The following is a 15,187-nucleotide window of genomic DNA, read 5'->3' on the forward strand; positions in this document are numbered from 1 at the left end:
ACAGGCGTGTAATGTGTTCTTTTCTCTGTTAGCAAATAAAAACCTTTTTTTTTTTTCGCTTGCTTGATTATTTCTCTGGTGATGAGATGGGCTTCACTATCCACTACTATCTTTCTCCTTATTTATTTATTTCTCTCTCTCTTCTTGTGTTGTTATTGCTAATTCCCTTCTCTGTGTTCGTTGCCTGTTTCCAGGTAGTTGTTCAGAGCAGAGAGACGATGCCGCAGGAGCCACAGAGCGCCAAGAAGGGCCACCGCAGTAGTGCCGAGGTGCCGGAGGAGTGGCTGGAGGGAAAGACGGCCCGCGAGAAGTGCACCATCACGCGTGGATATTGCGCCCAGCGGCGGCTGGAGCACAACGAGCGGCCCGTCATTGAACACGCCCTGCGGCAGAAGCAACGCGGCGCGGCAGCGGAGTCGTTGTTGGCATCCACACCAACTCCACCACACGGACACGCACAGTTGCAATCACAATCACAATCACCAACACAAATATCATTATCATCATTGTCATCATCGACTGGGTGGAAATCACGTAGTGCACCGCCTATGGGACCGCGGCCGCCCAAGTGCCGCGACACCACCGCCGCCCCGCTAACAATCCGCACACCGCGTGTCCTGCAGAAGAAGTTGCCATCACTGCGCGGCATGCAAAGTGACGGAGCGGCGTCTGCACCAAACGCCTGCACTCCAAAAGCACAGGCACAGACAGAAGGGCAAACACAATCACAAAAGCCAGAACAAGAGCAAGATGAACAAGAGTATTATGAACAGCAACAACAGGAAGAGCAGCATGCGACTGGGTCCCCATCGCCTTCACGGGAGACTGCTGCACACAAGCGTACATACTTCCAACTGGAAGACTTTGATAACACCGACTTTGAGGCCCATACACCACAGGAGTGGCTCGCACTCGGCGGTGATTGTGGCACACCCGCACGCTCTCCATTCTTTGATAAGAAGACCAACGAGGTGGAGTGGCGTCCCTGTCGTGTTGTTGCCTACGATGAGGATACATGCTGCTACAAAATTGTGTGGGAGGGAGGCGAACAAAGCAAGTGGACGAAGCGTCTCAACATCATCTTTGACGCAGAGGATGAGGCACTTTGGCACGAGCGTGTACGACAGGCGAAGGCGTACCGTGCCGAGACGGAAGCGGCGCTTCGAGGGAATTTGTACTTACAATCAATGGATAGTAGTGGTATCGCCGCAATGAGTGAAGAGCAGATGAATCGAATAATATCACTCGTAGCGAAACGTTTCCCACTTACTTCACTACACCTTGTTGAACAATGTACACGCGAGATTGAAGAACTCTACTATTACAGTCTCAAACGTGCACAACACTGGCGTGAAATAAGACACGCTAGGGAGGAGCAGTTGCGTGCGGAGTTACTTGGCCTTCCTGCAGCGCCACATTCCGTTGCATACTGCGAAGATATTCCACTGGACTCCCTAAGGGGTACCATAGATACCCCTTCACCTAATTTTCGAGTTGCGAAGGAATTTATTGCTGAGAATTTATTCCAGACACAAGCCTTACTGCGTGACACTGTTTACTCCATTCATACACAGTGGAATGAATATAAGGGACACCTTTTATGCGTAACTCAACTAGATAAGCGCGAAACTCCACTTGAACTTCGAAACTTTGAAGAAATGCAAGCTCACCGTGGATTTAGTATATCTGAAAAACTTCGTAATGAATGGAGTATCAACGTAAGATGTACTATTCAAAATAATCTTGACGTCCACTTTAAGTTCTATGAGGATAATATGGAACGATACCTTTCCAGCCGTATGTGTCGTTTTGTAAATCTTGTTAATGTTATGATGAATTCGCAATTACGAGAGTTACTGGTCGCATCCTTGAAAGATTTTGCAGCATTCATTCACCATTATCGTATAGAGACACTCAAGGATGACGTACAAATGGAGGAACTACAAGAAGACGTAGAAGAGGCAGAACACTGGGAAAATCGCCAAAATGAATGGCGTGAGAAGAAACGTGCAGAAGAAGCAGCAGCCATGACGGCATCCGTCGAACGACAACGTCCCGGAAAACGTAAAGTGAGTACAAATAATCCACCAAAAAATGAAAAAACTGAAGAAGAAAAAGAAGAGGAAGTACCTTTTGTATGGCAACTCGGAACATTCCGTAATCGTCTCCCATATACAAAGCGTGTAGTGGAAATGACAATGAAGCCACGTGGATTTAGACCACTCTTTTTGCTTAATCTCGTGGAAGAAGGAGGTCGTGTCGTATTTTCACCATCACCGGAGGATGTTATAATGAAGGTGAAAAACGTATTTGAGAAATGTTTTGAGCATGTTGACAGAATACACGGAATGGGCGATCAACTCTTTCCTTTATTAACACTACAACCGCTGATTCTACATCCACTTGACCCAATGGAACCTGTGGTATGTGAGGCGCGTCAAATGGTTGAGAAGGCACTTTCTGATAACGTTGAGGCACCGTTACAGCTTCAGCAAATGTACCAAACATTTGAATATCTTTTACAGCAAGACACAGAGACACTTGTGAATGAGGTTAAATCACGTCAACTTTCACTTCATGATTTTGATTGGACATTTGAGCGTATTTCCCGCGATAGAGAACGCATAGTGCGGCGGACGCCCAACCATGTAAAATATGAAATGTTTTTCATTGATTGTAAGGGAATAAAGACAGCGTTACTAACCAAAGCTGAAGAAATTCAAAATGCTTTAATGGAAACTTTATCAGAAAGACTAAGAAACAATTGTTCATCTATTATTAATGATTATAATACTATGAGTGAGCGAATGGCGGTGGAACCACGTTCACCAGAGGAATTACAGGAGTTGCGCGATTTTCTTGATAGCATTCCTGGACGACAAGAAACAATTAACACTGCTTTTGATGCCCTAACAGAAGGATTTGATCTTCTTTTTAAGTATAATTACGTTTTTACCCCGGAAGCATGTAATGATTACCGTACAGCTTACGAATGGCCAAGACGTCTACACCAGGAACTGGAAGATGGAAACTTCCGAAGCAAGGAATACCGTAATGTGCTCATGCAAAAGTTACGAGATAACTGTGAGACGCTTACAAACGATATTGTCCAACTAGGAAATATTGTAGATGACTTTACTCACTTTGGTGATGAAGCACGGGCTGATGAGTACTACGAACAAGCAAGGGCATTAGAACAACGTATTAAAGAACATCAAGATCAGGTTCAATTGTATAATAGTCATGAAACACTTTTCTCACTACAGCAATCTAAATGGCCACAACTTAAAGAGATTAAAGCTCAACTAGAGCCCTACTACGTCTTATGGGAAGTTGTAAGTCTTTTTAATAATGAAAGTGAGCGCTGGTTGAATACACGCCTTTCAGCATTACAACCAATAGAGGCAGACAGACAACTGACGGAGTGGGCGAAAAAAGTTGCACTTGTATCTAAGAAAATTAAAGAAGCAGAACCAATGGAAGTTGTGAAACGAATAAGAGAAAATATTGCTGCTTTTAGACCGTATATTCCACTTTTATACGCTTTACGGAGCAATTTACAAGGAAGTCATTGGAAGGCCATTTATCAAGTTTGTGGTATATCTAAAGAAAAACAAAGTTTAGGAACTGGTGGTGCCGATTCTAATGAATGGAGACCCTTTAATGATTTTATTAAATTAGGAATGCTAGATTTCTTACCACAAATTGAGAGTATTGCTACTGTGGCACAAAAATCTTACGAATTGGAGAGTGAACTTATGGCAATGGAGGCAGAATGGAAGAAGTTACTTTTTGATATGGAACCTTATCAAGATACACATAAACTCAAGTCAAATGATATAATGCAACTGACATTGGATGAACATATCCTAAAAACGCAGTCTATGCTTGGAAAACCAATTGTTAGACAAGCGCCTGCACTACAAGCACGTGTTTCTCAATGGGAAAGACTACTAGACAAGATTCAGTGTACAGTAGATGAATGGTTTAAATGTCAAGGAACTTGGGCTTACCTTGAGCCAATTTTTTCTTCTGCAGATATTTCTCGTAGCTTACCAAAAGAGAAACAACTCTTTCTTCTTATTGATGAATCGTGGCACAAAATCATGGAACAGACACGAACAACACCCCAGATATTAACTCGTTGCCAGGATGAATCCTTGTTAAGAACACTTACAGAAAATAATAATAACTTAGATATAATTCTCAAAAAGTTACAACAATTTCTTGAGACAAAGAGGATGGCATTTCCACGATTTTACTTTATTTCTAATGAAGAACTACTACAGATTCTATCCGATAGCAAAGATCCATATCTTGTACAACCATATCTTAGTAAGTGTTTTGAGGGAATTAAACGTATCCAATTTGGTGATGCTCATGATATTCTCGCAATGGAATCATCTGAAGGTGAAATAGTACAACTTATTAAAACCATTAATCCTGGAGATTATCAAAACCTTGTTGAACGATGGCTTCAAGCTCTTGAAGATGTTATGAAGGAGACTATACTTGATCAACTACGTCAAGCTACAGGAGATTATGCAACACATAAGAAGCGAACAGAATTTATCCGTGCATGGCCAGGTCAAATTGTCATTGCCATTTGCTCTTTGTATTGGACAATGGAGGCAACGGAAGCGATGAGTGCAGAAGGTACAGTCGGTCTAACTAGTTATCATGAGAAATGTGTTAGTCAACTTGACGATCTTATTGTTTTGGTGCGGGATCGCAATCTTGCCGCAGTAGAGCGCTGTACTCTTGAAGCACTAGTAGTGGTAGAGGTGCATGCAAAAGATATTATTGCTCAACTCTCTGAGAAAGGTGTAGATTCACCAAAGAGTTTTGATTGGCTTGCACAACTTCGATACTACTGGGAGGATGATCATCTTTCTGTACGTCAAATTAACGCTTCACTTCGTTATGGCTATGAGTATTTGGGAAATACTGGACGTCTCGTTATTACACCATTGACCGATCGATGTTATCGTACACTTATTGGTGCATTACATCTTAACTATGGTGGTGCCCCAGAGGGTCCTGCTGGTACAGGTAAAACAGAAACGACGAAGGATCTTGCTAAAGCCTTGGGTAAGTATTGTGTAGTATATAATTGTTCTGATCAGATTACTGCAAAAGATATGGCTAAACTTTTCAAAGGACTTTCACAATCTGGTTCCTGGGGTTGTTTCGATGAGTTTAATCGTATTGAAATCCAGGTGTTGTCTGTAATTGCACAACAAGTTGCGGTAATCCAGGAAGCTATTATTCAAAAACGAAATGAATTTATCTTTGAAGGTGCACAAATTCGCCTTGATCCTGGATGTGCTGTCTTTGTCACAATGAACCCTGGTTACGCGGGTCGTGCGGAACTTCCTGATAACCTTAAAGCACTTTTCCGTCCTGTTGCTATGATGGTTCCGAACTATGCTATGATTGGTGAGATTCAACTCTATTCATACGGTTTTCTGTATGGAAAGGAATTGGCGGAAAAAATTGTTGCCACATACCGTCTTTGTTCAGAGCAATTATCTTCACAAGATCATTATGATTATGGTATGCGTGCTGTAAAGGCTGTACTAACAGCTGCTGGTAGTTTGAAACGTGCTTATCCTGATGAAGATGAAATGGTGTTAATGTTACGTTCTATTCAAGATGTAAATCTTCCAAAGTTCTTAACACAGGATGTGGGACTATTTAAAGGAATTGTTTCTGATCTTTTCCCTGGTGTGAAACTACCTGAACCTGATTACGTAGATATGCATAATGCCCTTGTAAAGGTGTGTGAAACACGTAACTTACAACTTACAGATTATTTTGAAATAAAAATTCGACAAACGTATGAGATGATTGTAGTACGTCATGGTATGATGTTGGTAGGTTTTTCCTTTGGAGGTAAAACAAAAATTCTGCAATGTCTTTCAGAAGCTCTTAGTCTAATGGAGGCTATTGGGAAGGAGCGACGCACACGTCTTATAACAATGAATCCCAAGTCTGTGACTATGCCACAATTATATGGTAAAGTTGAGGCGTCTGGTGAGTGGACAGATGGTATTTTACCGTACAGGTTTAGATTAGCAGCACAGGACACATCTAAAGAACGCAAATGGCTTGTGTTAGATGGTCCTGTAGATGCTGTGTGGATTGAGAATATGAATACTGTACTTGATGATAATAAAAAGCTTTGTCTACAAAATGGTGATATTATACCCATGTCAAAAGAAATGAATCTTATTTTTGAGGTTCAAGATCTTGCTCACGCCTCACCAGCTACTGTATCTCGTTGTGGTATGGTATACGTGGAGCCAGATTCACTTGGCTGGCGATGTCTACTGGAATCGTACTTTAATACACTACCAGAGATTCTCCAGGAGGATGAGAATATGATGACTACTCTACGTACCCTCGTTGATGTTTTTATGCCTCCAATGTTAGAAGTTGTAAGAAAGGATGTTAAATCGGTTATTCCACAAGGAGCTCTTGTTGCAGTTTCTGGTTTTATTAAACTCTTTTCAACCCTTCTTCGTGGGTTAGAAGAAGAAGATGCACCACCGACAGATGTTACCACACAGGCACGCACATCATTGATGAAATTAGAGGGATGGTTCCTCTTTTCACTTGTTTGGTCTGTTGGTGGATGTCTCTTTACAAAGGAGAGAGCAGTTTTTAATACAGCACTTCATGCAGAAGTGGCTTCTGCTGCTGCGAATGGATCATACAAGTTTACACTTGCTCTTCCTGAGAATAAACGTTCCTTTTTTGATGTTCGACTCGAGACAGAAGGTGAGGTTCGTTTTGCACAGTGGACAGATTATGTGCCGGAGTTTGTTATTGAAGAGGGTGTGGAGTACCAAGACGTAATTGTTCCTACCAGTGCACAGACAAGATACTCCTTCATTACACGACTTATGATTAGTGCGATGCATCCTGTTTTACTTGTGGGAGACACAGGTACAGGAAAGACTATCATGATGAGATCATTGCTCAAGGGACTTCCTGAAGATTCATATTCACTTAACATGATTCAATTCTCTGCACAGACTACAGCAGGACACCTACAGCGACTTATTGATGGAAGTTTAGAAAAACGTCGAAGAGGTTTTTACGGTCCACCTATTAACAAAAAGATGATGATATTTGTAGATGACACAAATCTCCCACAGTTGGAAGAGTACGGTGCCCAACCACCAATAGAACTCCTTCGTCAATACCTCGATCATGGAGGTTGGTATAACCATGGAAAAGATAGTATAGAATTCCGTCGATTATTAGATATTTTATTACTTTGTGCTATGGGACCTGCTGGAGGTGGTAGAAATCCTGTTACACAACGTTTTACGCGTCACTTTAACTCTATCGCTATTCCAGCCTTTGATGAACCGACACTACGAAAGATATTTGGTACGTTATCAGACTGGATTATCAGCAGAGGATTTCCAACCTCATTACGTGGAATGGCTACCGCCTTGGTAAGCGCTACAATTGAGCTCTATGAGACACTAGTAGATAATTTAAAACCTTCTCCAGAGAAGTCACACTACACATTTAACCTACGAGACGTCAGTAAAGTTTTTCAAGGTATTGACATGGCGAATCCGGCGAAGATTGTGGATGAACGGAAGCTATCTGTATTATGGATGCATGAAGTTTCTCGGGCCTTTGCAGATCGTTTTATCAACGACAAGGATACAGAGTGGTTCCTCAATGAGGTAGAGAAAATATCTATCAAACACTTCAAACTTCCACTTGATAACTTACATAGTGTCGAAAATCCTACACTCTTTTCAACCTTTATGAATGATGATGGATATTATGAGGAATTACCTAATGTAAATGATGCTCGTAAGGTATTGGAGAGTAAATTGGAAAGCTACAACTTGGGAACACACTCTGGTGGGTTGGATCTTGTTATTTTTAACTATGTCGTTGTACATGTGTCAAGGATATGTCGTGTTCTCCGCCAACCTGGTGGAAATCTTCTTCTTATTGGAGTTGGCGGAAGTGGACGTCGTAGTTGTACCAAAGTTGCTGCATATCTGCAAGAATGTGACTATATGACTATAACTTCAGCAAAGGAATATGATCACAGCAACTTCTTGGATGACGTACGTGCTCTTCTCTTGCGTACTGGGATGAACGGTTATGCAACTGTATTTGTTATGTCAGACACACAAATAACATCTGAAAGTTTCCTGGAAGACATCTGTGGACTTCTCAACACAGGCGAAGTACCAGGAATTTGGGATACAAAACAAGATAAAGAGACATATGAGAATGCTGTCGCATCTCTTCGAGAGAAAGGAAAAGAACTTGGACGTCCTGACACCGCAGAGGCGCTTCAAGCTTTATTTGTCGAACGATGTAAAAAATATATGCATATTGCACTGTGCTTTTCACCCATAGGTAACGTTCTGCGTGAACGACTACGAAAATTTCCTTCATTGGTAAACTGTACCACTATAGATTGGTTTTCTGAATGGCCAGAGGATGGCTTACACTCAGTAGCCATACGATTCCTTTCAAAGGTTGATCTTACAGATCATGAAAAGAAAGCCGCAGAAGAAATGTTTGTTTTATTTCAGCAGCAAATTCGTGAAATTGGTAAGACGTATTTGACAGAAGTACGGCAACACACTTATGTGACACCCACTTCATATTTAGATCTTTTATCTACCTTCGAACATCTGTTACGTGAGAAACGTGCGGAGCTTACTGCTATGATGCACCGTTACGCAAATGGTTTGACACAACTAAAGAAAACAGAAGATCAAGTTGAAGTAATGCAGCAGGAGTTGGCACTAATGCGACCGCAGTTAGCAAAAAAACAACTCGAAACGGATGAACTTATAAAAGAGGTTGAAATGGAGAGTAAACTAGCAGAAGAGCAACGAGCTATTGTTGCTGTAGATGAGGCGGCAGCAAATGAACAGGCTGCTGCAGCGAAGGAAATTAAAGATGCTTCTCAGAGGAAAGTGGATGAAGCCCAACCACTGGTGGAACAAGCCCAACGTGCTGTTCTTGATCTTGACCCCAAAGCACTACAGGAAATTAAAGCTCTCAAGACACCACCACAAGGTGTAAAGTACGTCATTGAAGTTCTCTGTACTCTCTTGGGTGGAACGTACAAACCAAAGCCTGTACGGGATCCACTAACTGGTAGTGTTTCAGTGCCATACTGGGATCATGCCAAACTTACTCTCTTAACTGGTGAGTTTAAGAATACATTACTGACTGCATACCCAGATATTGTGGACACAGCACCTGATGAACAAATTGAGGATGTAAAGAAAAAAATGTCAAATGATATGTTTAAAATGGAGAATATCAAAAAAACATCTGTAGCTCTGGTTGGTGTAGCTACATATATTCGGGCGGTTGTGGAATATTACAAACAAAATAAGATTATCAAACCATTGTTAGCGCAAGCTGCAGCAGCACAGAAAGAATATGATACTGCAATGGAAAGTCTGAACAAAAAGAAAGAGGAACTCCGTATTATTAATGAGAAGCTACAAGCCCTTACAGAACACCTTGACAGGGTGAAGAAAGACAAACAAGAACTTGAAGAAAAAGTAAATGATACAGATATTAAATTGACACGAGCAAAGAAACTTATTGAAGGACTTGGAGGCGAAAAAGTTCGTTTTGCGAAAGAAAGTGAACGATTTCAGGAAGAATTAAAGTATGTCGTTGGTAATGTTGTTATTAGCGCTGGTGTCGTAGCTTATCTGGGTCCATTTTTGCATAAATATCGTGAAAAGGCGATGCAAACCTGGTTAAACATGTGTAAAGAACACAAGGTTTTAGTTTCAGAAGATTATGCGTTGGCAAAGTTTGTGGGATCGCCTATTGACATTCAAGCATGGAAGCTGCAGCAGTTGCCATCTGATGGGTTTTCTATTGATAATGCTGTTATTGTAAAAACATCTAGTAGATGGCCACTGTTTGTTGATCCACAACAACAAGCAAATAATTGGATCCGCAATATGGAACGTGCTAATGGTTTAATTATCACAAGACCATCTGAACCTGACTGTATCAAGACTATTCGTGGTGCTATTTCTCAAGGAGTTCCTCTTCTTATGGAAAATCTTGAAGAGACAGTAGATCCAATTCTGGAAAACTTACTCTTAAAACGACTTACAAGAGAAGGTACCGCTGTTGTGATTCATGTTGGTGAACCAGTAGAGTGGAACGAAAATTTTCGTTTTTACATGACAACAAAACTGCCTCGACCACATTATCTCCCAGAAGTAAGCACAAAGGTAACTTTGATTAATTTTATGATTACTCAACAAGGTTTACAAGATCAGCTACTACAACGTGTTATGATGAGCGAACGACGAGAAGTTGAAGAGAAAAAACAAGCATTAACGCTTGAAGCTGCAGAGAACCAGGCGAGTCTAAAGCGAACAGAAGACAAAATTCTTGCTATTCTCTCATCTGAAGGAAATATATTGGAAAGTGAGACAGCCATTGAAGAACTTGACAGCTCCAAGGTACAGAGTGATCAAATTGCCAAGAGACAAGAAGAGATCGAGGCTATGGAACGTATAAGTGATCGTACTCGAAGTTTATTTATTCCTGTGGCTAATCTTGGTGCCACATTATTTTTCTGTGTAACTGAGTTAGCTAATATAGATCCTATGTATCAAAATTCACTTAACGCCTATGTTACTATTTTTCAAGAATCCCTTCAACAAAGTGAAGCATCCGAAGACGTGGATACTCGTATTGATAATATTCGATCTACATTTCAAAGCTCCTTGTACAAACGAATTTGCCGCTCACTATTTGCACGGGATCAACTATTATTTTCATTCACGATGTGTCTAAAGATTTATGAAGTGGATGCGACCCAACTTCGTTGGTTATTGATGGGAGGTTTTGAAGCCGATGATGGATTTCCGAGTAATCCGTTTGACTCTTGGCTTCCTGAACAAAGCTGGAAGCTTGTGTGGCGTGCGAGTACCCAACTTCCCTCATTTAAGTCTCTGGTGGATCTTGTGCGGGGGCATGAGGACTTTTTCCGCGCCTATTACGAGTCCCCTGACCCGCTGGTGCTTGACTCTCCCCCTGCGGTGTCGGTGCTGGAGGGGGTGTCGCAGTTGATCCTCGTGCGCTGCTTCCGCCCCGACAAGATTGTGCCGGCGGTGACGGAGTACGTCCGCGGGCTGCTCGGTGCCTTCTTCGTCGAGCCGCCGCTCTACGCGCTGGAGGACGTCGTGGACGAATTGGCGCACGACCCGTCGGTGCCGCTCGTGCTGGTGCTCTCGCCGGGCGCCGACCCGAACGCCGAGTTGGACCGCCTCGCCGCCCAGCGCGGGATGAGCGGGCGGCTGCTGAAGTTGTCGCTCGGGCAGGGACAGGGGGAAGCCGCGCGGGGACTCATCGACGAGGGCGTCCGCAAGGGGAACTGGGTGCTTCTGCAGAACTGCCATCTTTATCAGGACTTTATGCCAGAACTGGCACGGATTATTGAGAACTACAGCGATAGCGCAGCAAAGGCGAATCTGCATGACCAGTATCGCCTATGGCTTACATCCCTTCCAAGTGAGACTTTCCCTATTGCTATATTGCAAAACGGAGTAAAACTGGTACAGGAACCTCCAAAGGGCCTCAAAAGCAATCTCTTGCAATCTTACCTTTCTAATCCTGTGGCAGATGCAGCATTCTTTAATTCCTCAAAGAAACCAGAAGTGTGGAGAAAGTTACTTTTCGGAATTTGCTTCTTTCACGCTGTCGTTCAAGAGCGACGCCAGTTTGGACCCTTGGGTTGGAATAGGATGTATGAATTTAATGATACTGATAGACGTATTAGTATTCGACAACTTAATATGTTTCTCGAGGAAAATGATGAGGTGCCATACGATGCACTCTTATATCTTACAGGTCAGTGTAATTATGGAGGTCGTGTAACTGATGATTGGGATCGTCGTTGCATTATGGCAATTTTATCACTATATTTAACACCACTTATACTAGAAGATGACTACGTGTTTGCCCCAGATGCTCCTGAATACTATGCCCCTCCTTTTGGTGATTATGAGTCATATGTGGATTATATTCAAAACTTGCCTTTACAGCAACCTCCCGGAGTTTTTGGTCTTCATGAGAACGCTGATATCACCAAGGATGAAAGAGATGCAAAGAATTTGCTTGAGGCTACACTCCTGACTCAGCCACGTGAGTCCTCTGACTCGGCGTCCAAGTTGGATCCTAAGACAACTGTAAGGGATATGGCACATCATGTCCTCTCAAGGCTTCCAAAACCTTTTGACATTGAAGAAATTCAGAAAAAACATCCTATTGACTATTCTCAATCAATGAATACGGTACTTCTTCAAGAGGCTATACGGTACAAACGTCTTATTGTCGTTTTACGACAAACACTTGTGGATGTTCAAGATGCTATAAGTGGAAAAGTAGTAATGAGTGCCGACCTGGAGGAAGTTTTCAACGCAATGTATGATGGGAAGGTCCCAAATGTCTGGAAGAAGCGGTCGTACCCGTCATTAAAGCCATTTGGTTCTTATATCAACGATCTGGTGGAACGTCTCAGTTTTCTTCAAAAGTGGTGTGATGAGGGTCCACCACCGATGTTCTGGATAAGCGGGTTTTTCTTTACGCAATCATTTCTTACAGGTGTTATGCAGAATTACGCGCGAAAATGGAAAATTGAAATTGACAAACTGATATGGAATTTTACTGTACTCAATGAGGAGACTTGTACCACAGCTCCTGAGGATGGTTGTTGCATCTACGGTTTGTTCCTGGAGGGAGCTGGATGGGATTCTGTCAATGCCACCATATGTGAAAGCAAACCAAAGGAGCTTTTCATAAAGTTTCCACTATTAAGGCTGCTTCCATGTCGTCAGCAGGATCTTCCTGATACACCCATATACAAATGTCCCTGTTACAAGACCACCGATAGACGTGGCGTGCTTTCAACCACTGGTCACTCTACCAACTTTATTCTTACAATCGATCTACCGAGACATCCAGCCGAGACTGAGAATCACTGGGTGCTCCGCGGCGCAGCTCTTTTCACCCAACTTCCTTTTTAGATGTAAACAGTTTTATGTACCAAGAAAAATTCGAAACTTTATCTTTCTAATTTGAAGAAAAACAACAGGAAGAATGTTTTTTTTTTTTTTTTTGGAATGAGCTTAAAGTTTCTCGTAGTGGAGAAGGGTGGATGCCTTCATGTGGCTGTTTGTGTTGTGTTGTGAATTTTCCGTTGTGTTTTCTTTTTCTTTTTTGTACTGCCTCTTTTGCATTTATAGAATATATATATATATAAGGATGTGTTCTTGTATACCATTACTTGTGGTGTTCTAGCGTTTCAGCTTTGGAACCTTTGGGGTGTGTGTGTTTATTGACAAACCAAGACCATTCTTCCTTTTGAATGGTATTCATTGTCAGACCATCACCTGTTCCCTTTTTGGTTCTGTAAAAAAAAAAAAAACCCTTGAGGAGGCGTTAAATTTGCGAACTTTATACTGAGTTATAGACCATCAATCGGGGAGGCTGCATAAAAGGGTATATCGATCAAAGTTAAGCCTTTAATCTTTTTGTTTTTGTTTTTGTATTTGATTCTTCAGTACGCCTTTGACATTTATTTGGCGTTTCTGCGTTGCACCATAAGAAATTCTCTTATGGTCCTCACAAAAAAAAAAAGACGACGATGATGCTAATGGTAATGATGCAGGCAATGAAAGAAAATGAACATAGTACGTAGACATACAGTGAATGACGACTCTACATGGTACGAGGTCAAACTTCGCAGGCATTATGGTAAAGTTGCAACAGTGAATTAACCTGTAACAGAGATGAACCCGCATATCCGCCAAGTTGGTACTACAGCATATGATGGTGTGTCCTTCAGTTATCGCGGTTCCTACCACTAGTGACAGAACCATTTCTCCGGAAGGCCATGGCTGCAAAAGCGAATTTTTTTTTCTTTTTTAGCAAATTTCACGGAATGCCTTGGTGTTGTATTGCCGTACTAGATAATGAAAGTCAACTGCTACAGGGTGGAAAGTGAAACTGTACTTTGAGACTACAATTTAGACACCCCGTTTTACCTTAACGTAGGAGTTAATTGATGGCTAGTCGATTTCAGTAATGGGTGAAACAACCTGTATTGCATTTTTACCTGGTGACAGAAGAGCTACAGGACTTGTGAGTGCTGTCGCTCCCCAGATGATAATTCTTTCGCGTAGGAGTTCATTACAGTGATAGTGTTTAAAAAGACCACAAATTGTTTAAGAATTACTAACGGAGTTGCTATCCTCAATTCAGATGTTGTCTGTTTTTAAGTGGAATATATAAAATGGGTGTTCATTTATCTCTGTGGATGGAATTCTGAGAGGTTTGTACTCCTTCGCAAACTGCGAGAGGTCTTTATCCATTATTTTATTCAACGGTGTACTTTTAACCATCTATCTGCCGATTTTGTTATAGCAATTAGGGTTTACCTCGTAAGGCCATTGCTCTTTAGTCACTCTATGTCTCAAAGGTGAGGGAGATGGTCTGATCCTGCTTGCTGGTGTTGGAAGCGAAACCATCGGGAGTGCAACACCCTTCTTGTATTTCCTGACTCAGGTGCTAAGGTGGTAAAATTTCTTTCGAGGTAGCTCTGCATCTGAGACAGTAATACTGGCTGTTATTTAGCTGGAGCTCTTTCGTAAGAAAGACCTTGTTTTTCATTGCTTTGGGGTTCCAATTTTTGTTTAAGGTTTGGCCTGTATCCACATATTCTTTGCTACGTTCGTAGGTTGGTGGGGTGGGTGAATGTTTCCATGGTAGGAAATAGTTCTCTCAAATAAAGTTGAAAAAGCCAAAACTATGATATTTTTTATTTTGTCTAGGTCTACTGCCACTCTTGCTATTCCTATTATCAATTTGAATGCGATTCCCCTTCTTTTTCCTTTTATTTATTTCACAAACTTGAACAAGAATTAATAGGCCAAAAAGTTGAAAAAACTCCAGTTCTACCTTGTCTCTTTACCAACCAGATTTTTCTTGGTTTTATTAAATTAAAAGGGAAAGAAGATACCAGGATAATCTGAGGTTTTAATATTGTATTGAGTACAGCACTTTTCCTTTTCAGATGATTGCAGAGTGTCTCTCGTTTGTGCTCTTGTGGAGCTCTCTTCTTATCACTGATTTGAGTGTGCCTGAC

General features: G+C 41.7%; 1 protein-coding gene across 1 annotated transcript; it reads left to right on the forward strand.

Moving 5' to 3' along the window:
- Nucleotides 1-218: 218 nt before the first annotated feature.
- On the forward strand, nt 219-13,067 carry LSM04_001824 (Dynein heavy chain; the record flags this gene model as incomplete). The annotated part of the gene is made up of 1 exon (XM_067333804.1): nt 219-13,067. The coding sequence occupies one exon, from the start codon at nt 219-221 to the stop codon at nt 13,065-13,067; it is 12,849 nt and encodes a 4,282-aa protein (XP_067189403.1).
- Nucleotides 13,068-15,187: the final 2,120 nt, after the last annotated feature.

Source organism: Trypanosoma melophagium, assembly GCF_022059095.1.
Source record: "Trypanosoma melophagium isolate St. Kilda chromosome Unknown ctg30segment0, whole genome shotgun sequence".
In the NCBI taxonomy this organism is placed as follows: domain Eukaryota; phylum Euglenozoa; class Kinetoplastea; order Trypanosomatida; family Trypanosomatidae; genus Trypanosoma; species Trypanosoma melophagium.